Source organism: Arvicola amphibius, chromosome 3 (genome assembly GCF_903992535.2).
Source record: "Arvicola amphibius chromosome 3, mArvAmp1.2, whole genome shotgun sequence".
Classification (NCBI taxonomy): Eukaryota; Metazoa; Chordata; class Mammalia; order Rodentia; family Cricetidae; genus Arvicola; species Arvicola amphibius.
The window spans coordinates 169,455,270-169,475,070 of record NC_052049.1 but is presented as its reverse complement, the minus strand read 5'-3'; the positions used below and the strand labels follow the sequence as shown (position 1 = coordinate 169,475,070).

The 19,801-nt window shown below is 46.2% G+C and overlaps 1 protein-coding gene and 1 long non-coding RNA gene across 3 annotated transcripts in view; both read left to right on the top strand.

Moving 5' to 3' along the window:
• LOC119810276 (inhibitor of carbonic anhydrase) overlaps positions 1–19,801 on the top strand; it is a 39,134-nt gene that overhangs the window by 14,770 nt on the left and 4,563 nt on the right. The window contains exons 7-13 of the mRNA XM_038323680.2: positions 114–292; positions 2,395–2,566; positions 3,539–3,681; positions 5,707–5,797; positions 7,374–7,430; positions 11,455–11,610; positions 14,713–14,854. Of these exons, the coding sequence (XP_038179608.1) occupies positions 114–292; positions 2,395–2,566; positions 3,539–3,681; positions 5,707–5,797; positions 7,374–7,430; positions 11,455–11,610; positions 14,713–14,854 (940 nt within the window). The remainder of the gene's footprint in view (positions 1–113; positions 293–2,394; positions 2,567–3,538; positions 3,682–5,706; positions 5,798–7,373; positions 7,431–11,454; positions 11,611–14,712; positions 14,855–19,801) is intronic.
• Positions 15,274–19,749, top strand: LOC119810279. Of its 2 annotated transcripts, none has more exons than XR_005284727.1 (2): positions 15,274–18,730; positions 18,801–19,749. It is a non-coding gene; the product is annotated as an uncharacterized LOC119810279 (long non-coding RNA). The 2 variants fall into 2 exon arrangements; XR_005284726.1 differs by having other exon boundaries at positions 18,766–19,749.

Here is a 19,801-nt window from a genome sequence, read left to right as displayed (position 1 = left end):
AAGCATGTTTGGAAAGGATTCTCTGTCCCCTTCAGCCCACTCGCTCTGTGGTGGTAGGCAGAGGTCAGTGTGGCTCCTAGCTCAGTCGGCTCACCTGAACTTTCCCTCCTCAGAGGTTCTGCCACAGAAAGCAGACAGGGACCAGTACGAGCTGCTCTGCCCCGACAACACCCGCAGACCAGTGGAGGAATACGAGCAGTGCCACCTGGCCCGGGTCCCTTCTCATGCTGTCGTGGCTCGCAGCGTGGACGGCAAAGAGGACTTGATCCAAGAGCTTCTCAGAGTGGCCCAGGTACCCCTGCCCAATATCCTTTTCCCAACTTACAGCTCCCTTGTTCAGTGTGTATAGTGTGTGTGTGTGGGGGGGGGGCGGTCCTACTTGCCATCTGACTGCAGGCTAGAAGTCTGTGTGTTCAGGATACAGTGGGTGGTGCTAGCACATGATCCCTTCACCCACAATCTACCTGGTCTGTGTTTACTACAGGTAGTAGAGGCCATAAGGGTCACGTGACTGACATCCCCATCCTGGGAGCTAAAGACTCTCAGAAGCACTTCCTGTCTTGTTTCACTCTTCCCAGTTCTAAAGAGTCCCCTCTGCCTCAACAAAGTGCTTCTCTCCTGACCCCACCCTGGCCTGGGACTCCCCTGATGACTGAGGTCCCAGATCAGGAGCCCTGTCTCTGTGTTGGTGGCACTCTCTCCCAGTCAGCATCTGTACCCTGTCCCATCTCTGTCAACACGGTGCTCAGACTCAGGGATGAGCTAAACAGAGCTGCCCTTGAATCCACGCAGGCACAAGGAGTGCACACATTATCACCAGGAGGGATTGCACAACCTTGAGAAAACGGGCCACGTACTTTGTGCTTTAACAGAGGAATTTATCTGAAGGGCTTTCTGGGGGAGAATCCTTTGCCCAGAGGAAGGGCAAAGGATTATTAGGGACAGCAGCAGGGGGCATTCCATGCAGAGCACTGCGAGGCAAAAACGCAGTCATTTGACTTTTGTTATTGTTATTGTTCTGCTCTTGTTTTTGTTGGGACAGGTCTCATGTGGCCCAGACTGGCCTGGAACTTGCTGTGTAGCCAGTGGTGGACTGGAACTCTTTTTCAGCCTCCCAAGAGCTGGGATTACAGACATGTCCTGCCAAACCTAGCAAATGCAGTCCCCTGAAGGCGCACATGGGCAGGTGCTACTATAAGCTATAATCAGGAACAACTGTGGGCCAGGCCAAGGAGACACAGGCATAGGGCCTTTGAAGGATTTGGAGGCCTGAAAAGACAAGAGACTGTTTGCTTTTCATAACTGGTCCTTAGCAAGAAACCTGGAGTAAAGAGAGGGTACAGGACACCTGCAGCCCTAGTGGCAATGTGCTGGAGCAAGCAGCTTCAGGGAGAAGTCCAGCATTGCCACCAGGGCAAGCAGACAAGCAAGCGGCAGCCATCACCCTGTCCATGGGAACACACAGCAAGAGTCCTACTGCAGCTGCATGGCACAAGACCAACTCAAACCGCTTTCTACAGGTCTGTGGGTCAGACCCTAGCAGTTCCCTGAGTCTTCATGGCTCAGACTAGATGGAATTTGAGTAAAACTTTCCATGAAGAGGCTTGTTAGAAGCCCTGGGCACTGCCTTTGTGTACAGGATATCTCCTTCTATGTGTAAAGGGTTACTTAAAAATCTTCAGTGCAACTGGGCGGTGGTGGTGCTCGCCTTTAATCCTAGCCCTCAGAAGGCAGAGGCTGGCAGATCTCTGAGTTCAAGGACAGTCTGATCTACAGAGCCAGTTCCAGAACAGCCAAGGCTGCAGAGAAACCCTGTCTCAAAAACAAAACACAAAACAAAACAAAAAGACCCCCAAAACAAAAACAAAATCAAAATCTTTAGTGGATTCCTATAACTGCAGAAAGTCTTAAACCCTACAGACAGACAGATAGATAGACAGATAGATAGATAGACAGACAGACAGACAGACAGACAGATAGATACTCCTTGATGTAGTGAACTATGTTTCAGTAAACCTTTATCATTGTGCTAAAAAAAATTGAATTCAAACCACTGTGAGTCAACAACTGTCTTGTATTTTTTTCTGTGCACTCAGATATATGATAGTGATTAATATGTAGATTAAGCATAGTAAGGGATTTTCAACAATAATAATATATAGAAAATACAACCATATACTAACTATAATTAAAGTTATTTAAAATTTATTGCTTTCTGGAACGTTCCTTTTAGTATTTTCGAAGTGCTATTAACTGCAGGTAGCTGGAACAGCAGGAAGAAACTGTGGCCAAGGATGACCGCGTGGCTCTCCCCTCCCTTCCCTTTACCTAGTTCGGGTTCATTTCGCCCCATGTCAACAGTGTCCCTCCATTCCTTTTCCTGCCTCTGAACAGGAACATTTTGGACATGGCAAGTCGTCTGCTTTCCAGCTCTTTAACTCCCCTTATGGGAAAGACCTGCTGTTCACTGATGCTGCTCATGGATTTTTAAGGGTTCCTCCAAAGATGGACATCAACCTGTACCTGGGATATGAGTATTTTTCTGGCATTAAGAAACTAAAGAGAGGTATGTTAGGCCCCGTGGAGGGACCTGCTAAGCTTCACCACAGGGTGAGGCAGAAGTTGTGGACTAAAATTAGCTGGTGGCTGCAAATATCACCTAACCTTATTGATCTGTAAAGCCCTCAAGAGCTACTCAATATCCTGGGCTAATGAGCAGATGTTCTGCTGAGCCAGGGGAAAAGATCTAAGTTATTTAATGACAAAAATGTTATATGGTGGAAGTGGTGGTGCTGGGACTTGAACCCAGGTCTTCACAGATGTGAAGCAAAGACCCTGCTACTGAGGTGTTCTTCCAGTCCATACAAAAGGGATTTCAGGACCTTCATATATAGACAACGTAATGCAACAGTGGCTCTGGATTCTTGTGTTAACTGGCTCCACTCACCCAGTGACAGACAGGTCTGTTCAATAGGGAGGACAGTCCGTTCTAAGCTGACATGGGAACGTGGCCATGACCATAATCAGGAGCAGAACTAGAAAGGAGTTCCAGAGGTTTTGAGTGCAGCTGCCACTCCCCACTGGCTTTCTCCATCCCTTTCTTTGCTTCTTCTCTGTCTTCACCCTCCTTTTAATCAAACAACAGTCCCCAAGCATCTACAGAATGTTAGGTGGAAGCTAACACACTGGGTGAGCCTCAGCAATGAGACCAACAGAACAGAACACGTGACTTCCATGGGATACTGCCTGGATGGAAGTTCTGCAAAGGAAAGTTCCAGAAGGCCCAGCTTTGGGATGCAGAGCTGAGAAGCTTCCCTGGGGAGGTGACATCAGGAGTGAGGGAAGAGCTCCACTGTCACTATTTTTCATGAACGCCTGGATCTCTATTTCTCCTAGACAATGACAGGCAGCCAGTGACTGTGGCATGAAATGAGTCACACCTGCTCATTTCCTTCAGCGATGCCCCATTGGGCAGCATGTCTGCAGTCATCTGGGGCTTTTGGGGGGGGGGTCCTTGCATCATCTCTATGCATCCTAGGTTTGGAAGACTCCCGAAGGGTGCAGTGGTGTGCGGTGGGCCAACAGGAGAGGGCCAAGTGTGACCACTGGAGTGCTGTGAGTGGTGGAGGATTGGCATGTGTCACAGAGGAGACCCCTGAGGACTGCATTGCTGCCATCACGGTAGGAAGTCCCACTTCCTCATCGGAGCCCCTGATTTTGGGTAAATCTCTCGGCACTAACCCATGGGATTCAGATTTTGTTGTGTCTGTAGTTTCCAAAGTTTGTCAGTTGTAAAGATTACAACTTGAGTACTCTTGAATATCGCCTGGCACAGGGTAAGCTGTTAATACGTGTTAGCTACTTTAATTATTTAAAGTCTTGGACACAGCAGGTGCACTTTCTTAGGCAACGAAACTGTAAGTTAAAATATGTTTTTAATGGTTGCATATCCAAGCATGGTGGTGCACAGATGTAATCCCAGCACTGGAAGATGAAGGCAAGAGGATCAGTTTAAGGCTATCCTTGGCTACATAGTAAGATTGAGGCTAGCCTGGGTTACAGGAGACTGTCTCAAACAAGCAAGCAAACAAACAAAACCCCCAAATCCTGCATGGTTTCCTACTAAATATTTCAGTGTCAATTTATCTTGCTAATGGATAGTTTTTATATTTGAGTTATTTAATAAATTATTTGCTATTATATGTATGGGATTGGAATTTTTTCATCCCTGTAACTCAGTATTTTTGAGTTCATTGTTAATCTTAACCTATAGCTAATATTTCTGCAGCTACTTTCTACACAACATGTAAACTTCCATTAACTCTCTTAAACCTCATCAAAGCCCTCAGGGTACTTTTCGGTTATTTTAGGAACATAAAATTTGCAGGATAATGGTGGCACACACCTTTAATCCCAGCACTCAGGAGGCAGGCAGATCTTTGTGAGTTCGAGGCCAGCTTGGTCTACAGGTTGAGTTCCAGGACAGCCTGAGCTGTGACACAGAGAAACTCTGTCTTGAGAAAAACTATACATATCTTACAGTATTTAGGGATGTGTACTTTGGATAGCCAGGTCCTGGAGGCAATGTGGTGCAATGGTTACTGTAGGAAATAGACCATCCATCGGATAAATCATTTAACATCTTTCTGCATTGGCTTGTTAACTATCAAATGACACTCTCTGTTCTATCTGACTTTATGAGGCATGGTGAGTGATTCATTGCCCAGTGTTTAAATATGTGTGTTCACAATGTGTCACTCATTTAATTATTTTATTATTATTATTTTTGAGGGTTTATTTGTCATTTGGCTGGTACTGAGCATTAAAATTGGCCCTTGCTCTTTCCATTGATCTACAGCCCCAGCCACTGCACAATGATGGGAAAGGAGCCTGGTACAGGGTACCTTTTCCCTACCCTTGTTAGTTTTTAGATTTCTAGGACTGTCAAGGAGTCAAAAGTGAAGCACATACATGAATGTGTATTGGTATCGCTGGTGTTTGACACAAAGTCTCACTCTATATCCCTGACTGGTCTGGCACTCACTATGTTGCCCAGCTTAGCCTTGAACTCGGGCAGTTCTCCTGCTTCAGCCTCACCAGTACTGGAATTACAAGTATAAGCTACATTCCAGTTAACTACTTTTATCTCGGTGATCTTATGTAGGACTATAAGGATACATTAGTTGCTCTGTTTAGAAAAAAATGATTGAAATAGCAAGTTAATTACGAATGAATTATTTAATGGTTATTCATCATTCTGTTAATTATTTATTAGTTGTTTGTTAGAAAACATTTCTTGTGCCATTAAGTGCGGTGCTGATAGGATTTGGGGGACAGATTTGATTCCACTGGTTGAAAGAAAACATTTCCCATGAAGCAGGTTAGTAGAGTACCATGAGCCTGGCACATGGGTTGTTGAATTATGTGTCAACGGTCATAAAGAAAGGGTGCTGTGTGCATGTCCAGGGATCTCCTAGGAGGACACAGGGATATCCCGAGGGCACACCTGAGTCAGATCCTTGTTTCTAGCCAACAGGACAAAGACAGGTCTGGTTTTCTAATTTCCATGCAGAAGATTTGGGAGTGCCACAGTCTGGTTAAATAAGTACACATAACAGGAACTCATGAGTCGAAGACTCTGAGGGTCAGTGGGATGGGATGGAAGACAGCCACACAGTTCACAACCGATTTCTCTCTTACCTTCAGAAAGGAGAAGCAGACGCCATGAGCTTGGATGGAGGCTTTGCCTACATCGCTGGCCACTGCGGACTCGTTCCTGTCCTGGGCGAGAACTACCGTGAGTAGGTGGGACTCTCTGTATCTCTCTGGGCGGGGGCACAGAAAGGTGATGAAATGGTGCCATTTTTTTTCCTGGTAAGATAATGATACTATATTTGTATCTTAGGGCTTTTGAAGTAGAATCTTCTACTTCCCAACAGAGTCAGCTCAGCTATATATGTGGGTGTTAGACCTGTTTGCCAAGGTTTTAGGATCAAGGATTGGGCCCTGGCAGCCATGACAGAGTTCAACCACTCCCTTCAATACACCAACTTAAGAGTCACATAATAGTGAAAAGTGTGTGTGTGAGAGAGAGAGAGAGAGAGAGAGAGAGAGAGAGAGAGAGAGAGAGAGAGAGGGGAGAGGGAGGGGGGGGGGGAGGGAGAGAGAGAGAGAGAGAGAGAGAAAGAGAGGAGGGAGGGAGGGAGAGAGAGGGGGGAAGGAGGGAGAGAAAGACTTTATTCACCATAGCCACATGAGGAAGAGGAACAATAGGAGGCATCATGACCCCAAGTCCATCTTCAGGATTCTAATATGAAGGTTCAGGTTTAAATAGAAGGCAAGAGATACACACAGATGAGCTGTCCTGGTCATGGTGTGGTCTCACCCATCATTGATCCATCATATATTTTAGTTTCCCCTGCAAGGTGGTTTGACAAGTGTCAGAACTATATGAAGTCTCTCCTTGGGAGACAAATTCTTCCTCAGGCTGGCAGTAGTACTTCAGTCTTTCCCTTCCCCAGAACAACATTCCTGGAGGAATTCCAGTTCCTTAGGGATGACAACTGTGTCAATAGTCTGACAGTCAAAGTAAGGGGGAACAAGTGTCTGTCTTTTCGGTATCTCTGTCCCTGCCAGGACAGTTACAGACAGAAAGAGTTCAAGTTCATACCTCTTATTGTGGCTGTAACAATACTGGAGGGTGTGGGATGTGCAGAGCCATCACAGTGCTTGCCAAATGCCCGTGGGTTAGACTTGCTGTTAACTCAGGGAAGACATCAGAACCAGACGGCTACTTCAAAAGGATCTCTGCCAATATCTGCTGTGGTCTCTCTTCTCCTCCCTTTCAAGGGGCACCTTATTTTATTTTTGTATCTGTCTGAGTCTTGGGGAGATTCTGGGATGGAGGAGAGGAGGTTAAATGCACCCATAGAACCTTTGCCAGTTGATAGCCAGTGACAGATCACTAAATCCACATTTCTCATTTTAGTCAATTTCAGTTGAGGTTGAGAAGTTCACAGCTTGGATAGAGTAACTTACATGAGGGTTTAACATGGACCTTCTGATGCATTTATCTAATTTTTCAATAAAAACTTGGGAGATAGATATCGGGGTAAGAACCTGAACGGGGTAAGAGAAGCAGCGGAGAAGTGATCTCCTCTCTCTTTTGTTCCTCCATTCAAAAGAGCCGAGAAGCTCTCTAAGCCCCACCCTACTTCCTGTCTCTCTATCTGTCTTCAGTCCTCCCAGACTTCTATGGTTAATTTTGGTCGGCTAGTAGCTAGCTCGGCCCTCTGATTCAAAGAAAACTTTATTGTCAGAATGCAATCCAAGCGTCGCACAACAACCTTCAGTGTTTCTGTTTTTCTTTTTAGTGTCTACACATGGCGGTGAGAGGCTTGGGTCTCAGTGTGTGAACGCACCTTTGGAAGGTGAGTGGGTCAGGAACATCGGGTTTAAAAGCAGAGCCTGATGCTTGGGAAGAGGATAACAGAAGCCTTAAAAGTAAACACAATTGGGGGCTGGAGAGAGGTTAGCAGTGAAGTATGATGATTGGTCTTACAGAGGACCCAGGTTTGAGAACTCAAGATTGATGCCCAGTACTCACATCAGGTGGCTCACAAATATCTGTAATTCCAGTTCCCTCTTTGGTGCCCTCTTCTGGCCTCTGCTGGTACCTTCAGGAATCTGTACGCATATATTCATGCAGGTACACACACATACACATAAATTTAAAAAATTATAAAAAAAAACCAAACTCATAAGAGTTGAAAAAAGAAGCCCAGGTCATTGCTGATATACAAAACCGTCTCAAGGCAGTCATAATGATTGATGTCCGCAGGGTACCCCACGGTTGAAAAGACTTCTGTCAGCACGGCTCCTGTTTATTCTCCTCAGCAATCTGGTAGAATAGACATTATTGCTCCATGGGAGCTAGATGAGGACACGAAGGCCCAAGGACTGGGTGGCTTCCTAGGGACACACAGCCAGAAGTGGCTGTAGCTGAGCTTGAGAAGTGTTAAAGTAAATGTGACCCCCAAGTCTTTCTGACACAGCACTGTGTTCCTGTCATGTGCGCACCCTTGCATGAAGGTCAGCACTGGGGCAGGAGCCATGTGGGCACTTCTGGGAACAGGTGAGGCCTCATGTGATAAGGAGATTTTCAGGGTTGCTGAGGAAGAGGAGGAAAATGGGAACTACCCTGTGGTTAGCTGGAACTTATTGATAAGGGAGTTAACCTGATCTTTAAAACAAACCACCCTGTCTTAAGGTTACTATTGTTGGGATGAAACACCGTGACCAAACAGCAAACTGGGGAGGAAAGGGTTTTTTCAGCTTGTGCTTCCACATCACAGTTCATCACCAAAGGAAGTCAGGACAGGCACTCAAACAAGGCAGGATCCTGGAGGCTGGAGCTGATGAAGAGACCCATGAAGGGGTGCTGCTCACTGGCTCACTCCCTATGGCTTGCTCAGCCTGCTTTCTTATAGAACCCAAGACTTCCAACCCAGGGATGGAACTATCTACAATGGACTGGGTCCTCCCAAATTATGGTGGTTTGAAGAAAAATGATCCCCAAAGGGAGTGGTGCTATTGGGAGGTGTGTCTTGTTGGAGTAGGTGTGGCCTTGTTGGAGGAAGTGTGCCACTGTAGAAGCAGGTTTTGAGGTCTCATATATGCTCAAGCCACCCCCAGTGAGACAGACCACTTCCTGTTGCCTGTGAGTCAAGATGTAAGAACTCTTAGCTCTTTCTCTAGCACCATATCTGCCTGCATGCTGTCTTGCTTCCTGCCAAGACGATAATGAACTAAACCTCTGAACTGTAAGCGAGAGTCACTGCTATTAAATGTTTTCTTTTATATGAGTTACAATGTTCATGGTGTCTCCTCACAGCAATAGAAAACCTAACTAAGACACTGGCTAAGAAAATGCCTTAGAGCCCAATCTTATAAAGGCATTTTCTCAATTGAGTTTCCTCTTTTCAGATGACTCTAGTTTGTGTGTCAAGCTGACATAAGGCTAAACAGGATGCACACCCAGGAGATAAGTTCTCCTGCCTGACCTCTCTACATAGGCTGAAGGAGCTTATATCTCCCCTGAAGAGTCCAGTCTTGAAAATTGCAGGTGGAGCATGGTCCTTGGGTGTGTTTTCTGAACCAGCATCTCAGCATCACCTGAAAATCTGTTGGAAATGAAACTTATTGGGTTCTTTTTACTGAGTCAAACGCTCCCTGGCTGGGGCTGGAAGTTTGTTTTGTTAGATTTAATGATAATGTTGGATTTAATAATAAGGTTTAAAAGTTCACTGTGACACAGAGCCCGGGGTGAACACCGGATTCTTACTTAGGCTCAGCAGAGATCTGGGGAGCTGAGGGCTTGGCCTAGCATAGCACATTCAGCCTGAGGTGGGCTTTGTTGCTGTTGAGCACCAGGTCACAGAAGCCCCTAGGCCATGCTTCACAAAGGTCACCAGAGTGTAAAGTTAAGTGTCATGTCCCTGCTCAGCTACAGCAGCCCACCCTAATCTCCCTTTAAGACAGGACCCTGAAGCTCTCCCTTTTCTAAACTCGTGGCTAAGAAGTCTTCTCTGCATTGTTTCCTCATCCCCAAAGTCAAGGACTGGCCGCTCATCAGCCGAGTATGCTAGTCTGATCATTTATGGTTAGACACAATACACCTGTTTCAAGAGCGGTTGGGATTCCCAGGAGCTGCAGTCACATGCAAATTAGGTCACCAAGGATGTTTAGAAGACAGTTCAGACAAATGTTGGCTATGGTAGAAAAGGTTCAGTCAGAGCATGCATGGAGAAGGCTTTGTATTGAACCAAACACATCAGTTATTTTCCTTGTTGCCATGGCAAAAGCATCCAACAGGAGGAAGGGCTTATTTTAGCGTACAGTGCTAAGGGATACAATCCATCATAGTGCTGAAAGCAAGACGGTGGGACTGGGAGGCTGCCTGGTTGCATTGTATCAGTAGTCGGAAAGCAAGGAGAAATGAATGCCAAGGCTTGGCTAGCTTTTTCCTTTTTATGGAGCCCAGGGAATGGTACCTGCTTTCCCACCTCAATAAACCCAGTCATCCCTCACTGACTTGCCCAGAGCTTTATCTCCACGGTGGTTCTAGATCCTGTCAAGTCAACCATCAAATGATCACACCAACTCTCTGTGTTTTTCTCTTATCTTTCTGTCTCAACTATCTCTCTTGTCTTTCTCCCTACTATCTCACTTGTCTCTCTGCTTCTGTCTTTCCTGTCTCTCTGTCTTTTTCTTGTCACTCTCTTTCTTATCTCTTTCTGTCTGTTTCTATGTCTCTCTCTTTCTCTCTCTCTCTCTCTCTCTCACACACACACACACAGAATCAAAGATAGACAATAGTATTTAATGCTATAAATATAAAAACCTTAGACCCAAAGACAGTATTAGTATTTTAGTAATAGTAGATAGTATTTAGCTACTTGTATAACAGCCCAGTCAGAGGCTAGCTGCCCACTCGGTAGACTCTGCTTTACCATGAGAGTCTAGCACTGCCTCAGCCACCAGCACCATTGCCGGGAATCTACAGATTCACCTATTATCCCCTCACAACAGGAGGCTCAGCACACAGGATGAGTTTTGGCTGTCATGTCACTAAACAGAAATGTAGGCACAGAAAGAGGCACCTGAGGTCACTTTAGAAATAGCGAGTGAGACAAGTTTTTCATTTGCCATGTTGAGCCCCAACTTCCCACATTTGAACACATACAGGTAGGGCAGGGTGTGTGTGTAACAGAGGTGGTGGTGAATCACATTGCTTTCTAATTCTAAATTTTATAATTCTATCTAATCTTACCAATACCTTCTTCAGATCAGACTCACAGATGAACAGAATTCGGTGATGTATTCTTTGGCTAGGAATAACTGGTGCATTATTGATAGTCCCACGAATCAGGAAGGAGGCAAGAATGCTCACTCCCACTAGGAAGCTCCAGCATTACCTTTTTTTTTTTTTTTGGTTTTTCGAGACAGGGTTTCCCTGTAGTTTCTAGAGCCTGTCCTGGATCTAACTCTTGTAGACCAGGCTGACCTCGAACTCAGAGATCCGCCTGCCTCTGCCTCCCGAGTGCTGGGATTAAAGGCGTGCGCCACCACCGCCCGGCTAGCATTATCTTTTAAGTGAAGGCGGAACAATAAGGAGAGAGGTGCTGAAGGAGAAGCAGAGGTTCCCTCAGACCACTTTCATCCCTCCATTCTCATACATCCTAAGGCCACACTTGGAGGCAAACGTTGGCTATGCACTTTCCACACACCAGCTGAGGAATGGAACAGAACAGAAAATGGAGAAACCAAATTCCTATTCTCCATCACACCGAGATGCCATTCAGTGTTGTGGGGAAGGGGGCGTGTCGGATCCCACTTTGGTCTGCTCTCCTTCTCTAAACAGTAAGAGCTTATTTCTTGGTGTCTCATTGCAAGGGTACTATGTTGTGGCCGTGGTTAAGAAATCAGACGCTGGCATCACCTGGAACTCTCTTCGAGGCAAGAAGTCCTGCCACACAGCAGTTGGCACTTCTGCTGGCTGGACCGTCCCCTTGGGTTTAATATACAACCAAACGGGGTCCTGCAAGTTTGGTAAGTATGGTCTCCAGGTGAGGTGGTGCCTTCCTTGAGCTTGTACCTGAGTTGGGGGGAAATTCAGTTCAGTGGATGGCAAGGAATGTCCTAAGCAGGTATTTGGGCCAAGGGCTTGACAGACAGAAGGTGAGCCCTACCTTTCCCTTTCTTTACAGCCACTTGCCCTCAGGGCTATGCACTCACATCAAAACAAGAGCGTGTGGAGAAAGGGGAGGAGTGAAAACGCCCCAACTTTGTTTTTTTCCTGCTCCTACAAGAGCCCCATCCTTTCTAATCTGGTTAAGAAAGAGTTGGGTTGCAAAAGGCAGTTCTTTCCCTGGTCTAAGCCCAATCTCTAAGCATTCACATCTATGTGCGGCTCAGTTGTCATGGGATGAATAACTGGGTTTTTGATATGCACTGCATATAATGATGGATGCTACTGCAGTAGGGTCTAAAGGGTGACAACTCCTAAACACAGATTTCTCCTTGACCTACACACACACACACACACACACACACACACGCACGCACACACGCACGCACGCATGCACACATGCACGCACAGTTTCATTCAAGTTCAGCTTGGCTTCAAACTCATCACGTAGCTGAGGCTGACCTTGAACTCCCCATCCTCCTGCCTCCCAAGAGCTGGGATTACAGGCATGTACCACCACATCCAGCTCAAACATTTGTCTAGTGGACTGTCTATTGCCGTATCTCTTTAGGATCTCAAAGGCACATTAAACTCACCCTTTCCGAAACTGAGTTCTCTCATCCTACTCTGGTAATGTCCCAGAACTGCCTAGCTTGGTGGAGGACTCTGGAGTCCTCCTTGCCCAGCAATGTCAGTTTCTCCTCCTCCCACCTGTCTCTCGTTACTTTACCCTCATCTCTCCTGGCCCACTTCGGCAGCCTGCCACCTGAGCTGCGCATCAGCCCCGGGTCCCATCCTCCTCTCCGTCAGCTAGACTTCTGCAGGGTGTGGATCAGACTGTGTGCCAATACACCGAGCCCAGCATTGTCCAAATCGCTTCAGACCCTCCTCATTTCTCTAGGGAGAAAGAACAGTAGCCACAGAGTAAGATCCCCTGGGGTCTTGACCAAAGCAAGTCCCTACCCCACTCCCTTCTCTTGATGGTCTACTTGAATGGCCTCCACTAAGATTTTTGTGCAATGTATGGACTCAGCTTCTCCATGGCCTTTTCAGGGGCCTCTCCCTTGTCTGTAGTCTTCTACTCTCTCCCCCTCCCTTGGGGACAACCTACTCACCCCTCATCTCTTGTCTTGACTCCCAGGTTTATTGAGGGTCCCTCTGTCTCCAGCTTCATGGAGTCATAATCCTTCTTCCTAGAGCAAGAGGGGATATGCAGATCTGTGGGTGCGGTGGCTTGACCTATGGGTTCTGACAGGTACCCATAGGTATTATGGTATAAGAAGGAGGGGCCCATGCTCAGTGTAGTTCCCTGGAACCCAGTGCTAGGCTTGGAAGCCATGATTTCCTATTCCCTTCCTGACTTGAAGTCACAATGACAAACTTCATAAAGGAAGACCAAAACAACAAAGATCAGAAAACACGGGTGTAAGCTAAACAAGTCCACCCCCCCCCACACATTTCCACTCTGTTAGGTCTAAATTATCTATCTGTCCCTCATCACCCCTGCCCTGTGTGGGGACAGGGGCAGACTTCTATGAGCTCACAGTCTGGTCCATCGCCAGCCAGACCCTTTATGTTGTCTGTCTGCAATCTTTTCTTTGATTCTATAATGTTCTTGTTCCTTTTTTTAAAATTAGTTTTCTTTAATTCCAGCACTTGGGAGGCAGAGGCAGGTGGATCTCTGTGAGTTCAAGACCAGCCTGGTCTACAAGAACTAGCTCCAGGACAGACTCCAAAGCTACAGAGAAATCCTGTCTCAAAAAAATAGTTTTGCATGTATGATGTATGCATGTATTCATGTGGGTGTGGATATGTACATGTGCAGACACACATGTGTGCACACGTGCACGAATATTTTGTATGTATGATGCATGTGTGTGTTCATGTGGGTGTGGATGTGGATGTGTGCACATATGTATGGATGTTTTACATGTATGATATATGTGTGTTCACCAGGGTGTGGATATGTATGCATATGTGTGTACATGTGTATGGATGCTAGAGGAGGATGTTGGATATCTTCTTCCATTGATCTCAGTATTACCATTTTTTGTTTGAGTTCCTTGTGTAGCCCTTGTGGTCCTGGAACTTGCTATGTAGACTATGTAGACAAATTCAGAGATCCAACTTTCTCTGCCTCTTAAGTGCTGGCATTAAAGGCCTCTTGTTGTCAGAGGCTGCTTGTTCATTCCTGGCCACCCAGACCTGAAATAACTGCACAGAAATTGTGTTAACTAAAACACTGCTTGGCCAGTTAACTTAAGCATATTGCTAGCTAGCTCTTACATCTTAAATTAACCAATTTTTATTATTTTATATTTTACCATGAGGCTTGTGGTTTACTGGTACCAGAGTGCAGGCATCTTTCTTCTCTGGTGGTTACTTGACTTCTCCCTGACTCTGTCCACTCTCTTTATATATCTTTTTCAGCCTGGCTATATTCTGTTAAGCCATTGGCCAAAACCAACTTCTTTATTAACAAATGGCAATAAAATATATTTATAGCACACAGAAAGGAATTTCACATCACCTCCCATTTTCTGTCTAAACCAAAAGGAAGGTTTTAACTTTAACATAGAAAGATTACATACAACAAAAGTTATCAAGCAATAATTATGGTTACAATATTCATATCTACTTTATCTTTTATCATGACTAAGGAAAACTATAATTATAACTATCTATTCTTCAATTCTATCAAAGACCCCAGAAGGATATAATTTTATGTAAGTAAACAGGAAGTCCATTGTAAGCAACTTTCAAAACTCAAGAATTGACAGAGACATCTTGCTGCCTGGAAAGTCACCCAAAGTTCTTATGTAACACTGGGGCACCCATCTTCAGCCTACAGGCCCATAGTATCTGGCAGATTTTCCAGCTTGTGTTACAGACAGTGTTGGGGACAAGCCCTGGGGCTTTCCTGCGATCACTGAAGAGCCGACTCTGGCTGTCCTTCTTCACAGGTGAGTTCTTCAGTCGCAGCTGTGCCCCAGGGTCTAAGCCAGGCTCCAGTCTCTGTGCTCTGTGTGTTGGTGGTGACAACCCAGCCCACATGTGTGCTGCCAGCAGCCATGAGGGATACCATGGCTCTAGTGGAGCTCTCAGGTTAGTATCTGTGCTCTTTTTCCTCTTGGCATCGCCCCATCGACCCCCTCATCCCCTTATCCTTTTCTTCACTCCAGCCCCTGGGTATCAGTTTAAAAAGAGCCAGATCTGGAGAACAGAGTTACTGCAGTTCCAGTTGTTTTATGGTCTGATATTCAGCCAGGTTCTGTTGTAGGAGGCCACTTTTTTGTTCCCCGACTGCCCAGCAGCTTAGCTCCAAAATAACAACACAGAATTGTATTAATTAAATCACTGCTTGACCCATTAGTTCTAACTTCTTATTGGCTAACAGTTACATCTTAATTTAACCCATTTCTGCTAATCTGTGTATCACCCTGAAGCTGTGGCTTACCGGGTAAAGTTCCAGCATCTGTCTCTGGTGGGGCTACATGGCTTCTCACTGACTCTGCCTCCTTTCTCCCAGCATTCAGTTTAGATTTCCCCCCCCCCCCCCAGCTCTATCCTGCCCTATCAACAGGCCAAGGCAGTTTCTTTATTCACTAATGGTATTCACAGCATACAGAGGGGAATCCCACATCAAGGTTCTAAAACGTAATCCCTTGACCCAGCTGCCTGAGGGCACTTCAGGGACCTGGACAGAGCAGGATGGGGGTGCAGAGTCTACTTTCCCTTCTTTTTTCTGTGTGACGGTAGATGAGCCATGGGCTCTGTTAGAGTTCAGCTGTCAATCACAGGAGAGACCCAGACACCTGCTTCCTACATTCAGCTGATTGAATATCTTTTATAATAGATCTGTCTAGGCTCCTCCAAGCATTTAAGAAAACGGAGACATACCAGGTGCTGTTTTAGGTAGAGGCATCTTGTCTACCCCATGCCCCAGTGGAGGAGCAGGACAGTAAGCACACAAGAAAGCAGGATTCTTCTCAACAGCATATGCAGTAGAGGGACCAAGGGAGACATTGTTAGGGAGCTTTCCATCCTTGTAACAAAATGCCTGAGTCTATCAGCTTTAAGGAGAAAAAGTTCATTTTGTCTCACGGTCTTAGAGCTTCTAGTCTGTGACCGAGTAAATCAGCATGGTCCAACCATTCCTTTCAAAGGCATGCCCCCAGTGACCTCAGGATTTCTCACAAGGCCCTACCTCCTCTTGGTTTCACCTCTAAAACCATCTCCTCAGAACCATGCTATTTTTTAAATTTGAGTTTAAACTTTATTTTAATTTTGATGTGTCTATGCATGTCCATATCTCTGTGTGTGCCTGTGTCTATTTCTCTGTGACTGTGTCTATGTGTCTGTGTGAATATGAGCATGTGTATACAGATGCCTAAAGATGCCAGAAGAGGGCATCAGAGACCCTGGAGTTGGAGATATGGGTGATTGTCAGCTGTCACACGTGGGTGTTGGGAATTGAACTCTGGTTCTCTGGAAGAGCAGTAAGTGCTCTTAACCACTGAACCTTCTCCCCAGCCCCTGGAACCAAGCCTTGTCATGTACTTTGGAGGATAGTCAAGATCCTAACACAGTAGGGATTGATGTGGCAGTGACCAGGGCAGGGGACAGCTTTAGAAAAGGGGAGGGCGTTTAGAGCAGAGGGACCAGAAGAGCCGAGAACTAAATAGCGAGAGGAATTCAGCCTGAGAGAATCTGTAGCAAGAGCAATGCAGAAGTGAGCCAACAAGACTTACGAGGGCATGGGTGGCACTAACCACACCACAGTGAGGACAGCAGTAGAGGTTTGCAGACTGACGTGTGGAGAAGGAGGGCTCTGGGTTGCGATCTGCTGGGTCAGCATCTAGTGGCCATGTCTGTTGAACCCTGTAAACCTGGCTGAGCATGATGAGCCATGCTAGATGTGTTCTGATGGCGGTGTGTGTGTGTGTGTGTGTGTGTGCTGGTCAAGTAAAAGCTGTGTAGGTGGCGTGTGATGGTCTAGAAAACGCTCCCGTCCCCATATATACCAGGAGAGTACACCTGACCGTGCCCTCCAAACTGTTCCCTCTCTTATCAGTCATGCACTAGTGACAACAATATCTGCTGAATGTTAAATCCAGGCCAAACTAGCTTGAAACTTTTTATATCATAAGGTATATTGTATTAGGTTTGACCCAACATCAATACTTACTTTTTCAAAGAAGAATTTGATTTCTCTCTCTCTTTCTCTCTCTGTCTGTATATGTGTGTGTGTGTGTGTGTGTATGAGAGAGAGAGAGAGAGAGAGAGAGAGAGAGAGAGACTTGTGCACAATAGTGTACATGATGTGAAGGTGAAGACAACTTGAAGTAGTTAGCTCTCTCCTTCTACTATGTGGGCTCCAGAGATCAAACTCAGATTGCCAAGTTTGGTGGCATGAGTCTTATTTTTTTTTTTTTCAAAATAAGACGGAACCTTACTATGTAGCTCAGACTGGCCCGAAAATTAGCAGGAGCACACAGAGAACCTTCTTAGCTCCAAATATCTCATTCACTATCGCTCCTGTCTCCATCTCACTCCCCCAGCCTCATTCATCCCTGTACAATCCAATTCTGGGAGTACTTCCTGTTCTCACGCCCGCAGCCACATCCTGTTTTCCTACAGTCCACCCACACACATTTAATGACCAGTCATGGTCATTGTCATTCTGCCCTCAGTGCCTGTCCCTCCTTCTGGCTAAACTATGAGATTGCTGGACTGAGGCCTCCAGCTGTCTGGCTTCCTTTTCAAGCAATAAGAACCAAACTCAAAAGATGCATGCTTCTGGGTTCCTACTGCTTCCTAGGAGACAAAGCAATTAGAAGAGGAAGCCCACAAAGCCTCAGTACTGGATCAGCTTCACAGTAGCATCTGCCAGCATGGGTACCCTCGGATGCTGTCTTCCAGCCTTCATTCTGGACACTTGTCCTCTCCTGGCAGAGCCCGGTCCTGCACCCATAGAGACATCCTCTCCTGCCCATGCTAAGGGCATCGCCCCATCACTTCTCTTTCTCCTGCATCAGCACATTCTCTCTTCCTAAGTGCTGTGCCTTAACCAATGAACCATCAGGATTCCACACTTTCTTGTTTACTAGGTCATTCTCACCAGCATGTAAGCATGCTGGTTTTTTTAATCAAGCAAAAACAAAAATGAATTCAAGCAACCATGTATTCTTCACTCTTTGCAACAACAACAACAACAACAAAAACTTGAAGTTAAATATCCTTGCTCACTCTGTTTTCTCTCCTTTCAATTTCTTGAGAACCCAGTTTAAGAATCTGTTCAGGGACTGGCGAAGATGGTTCAGTTGGCAAACCTTGGGTTCAATTCCCAGCATCCATATGGCAGCTCACAAACTTGCGTAATGCTAGTTCCAGGAGGATCTGACGCCCTCTTCTGGTCTCCATGCCGTGTAGAGCGTTTTATGCAGGCAAAACACTCATACAAATAAAATAACAAAAACCAGAGAAGGCATATAAATGGTAATGAAAGAGTTCTGTGATCAAAGAAATTAAAATTATATGAGAACAAGTATAAATGTGGCAGATGCTTGTTGAGGTCACAGGTGGGGCTGGAATCAGAGTACCTGGTGAGGACCTGTGCCCCTGGGAGACCCAGCTTCCTCCAGCTAGACAGTAGAAGAGGAAACAGTTGGCCGGTCTTGCAGAGGACCACAGGGAGAAAGCCACCACATGATTCCTGTGTTTTCTCTGGGTAGCAGGAGGCACTGTGTATGCATTCTGGGAGGATTTGGAAAGGTGTAGCTAGTGGGAGGTGAGAAAACCACAAAGTGAGTGGGTGGCGATCTGACGATGTGGTTCTCAGAGTGATTGTGACTCAGACTCTTGGGGGAGCGGGGCTTGGAAAAGCTGATTGTAGGCCATCATGGCCACATTCTTCCATTCACCCATCAGGATGGTGGGGCTCAGGTACCTGCACTGGGTTTCCAGGATGCTGATGTTCAGGTACCTGCACTGGGTTTCCAGGATCTGATGCTCAGGTACCTGCACTGGGTTTCCAGGATCTGATGCTCAGGTACCTGCACTGGGTTTCAGGATGCTGATGTTCAGGTACCTGCACTGGGTTTCCAGGATGCTGATGCTCAGGTACCTGCACTGGGTTTCCAGGATGCTGATGCTCAGGTACCTGCACTGGGTTTCCAGGATCTGATGCTCAGGTACCTGCACTGGGTTTCAGGATGCTGATGTTCAGGTACCTGCACTGGGTTTCCAGGATGCTGATGCTCAGGTACCTGCACTGGGTTTCTAGGATGCTATGCTCAGGTACCTGCACTAGGTTTCCAAGATGCTGGTGTGATGCTGATGAGCCTTAGCCTGAGGACCACTGATCTGGAGTAGAGAATAGAGACCAGGAGTGCACCTCTGTCTTGCTCGGTCTGCCTTGCCCTGAGGTGCCTACTGGTCTAAGTCAGGTGACCATGCCCATTCAGGAGTGGAATTCTGTAGGAAGAGCCCACGAAGAAAAGAAGTAAGGTTGGGGTTCCCATGAGTCTGAATGGCACAACTGACCCCAGTTATAGATAGAGTCATCCGAAGACAAGAGAGAAAGAAGCCTGGAGAGGAACTGGTGATAGTTTCTCACAGTGCTGACAAATTTCTAGGAGAACATCTTCAAGGAGTTTTGGGCCATGGTTTCCATCCATGGTCACCTTCTTCTACTGCACAGGTCTGAAGTGACACAGAGCATCATGATGGAAGAGTGGAGGAGAAAATGGCTCTCCTCAGAATGGCCAGGAAGAAGTTAGTGTGGGACAGGATGGGAGAGACAAGATACGCCCTTCAAAGGCGTGACCCCCAACCTCCTAAAGTTCCTACCAACTGACACCAATTAGGGACTCAGCCTTCACCACACAAGCCTGGGGGTAACATTTCATATTCAAATCCTAACAGTGTCCCTGATAATCACTAGGCATTTCCATCAGGCTGATATCACAGAATTGATTTCCTGACATTTTTTTTTTTTTGTAAAAAAAAAAAAAAAGTGTACCTGAACACGGGTGCACATTTCCCCGTGGG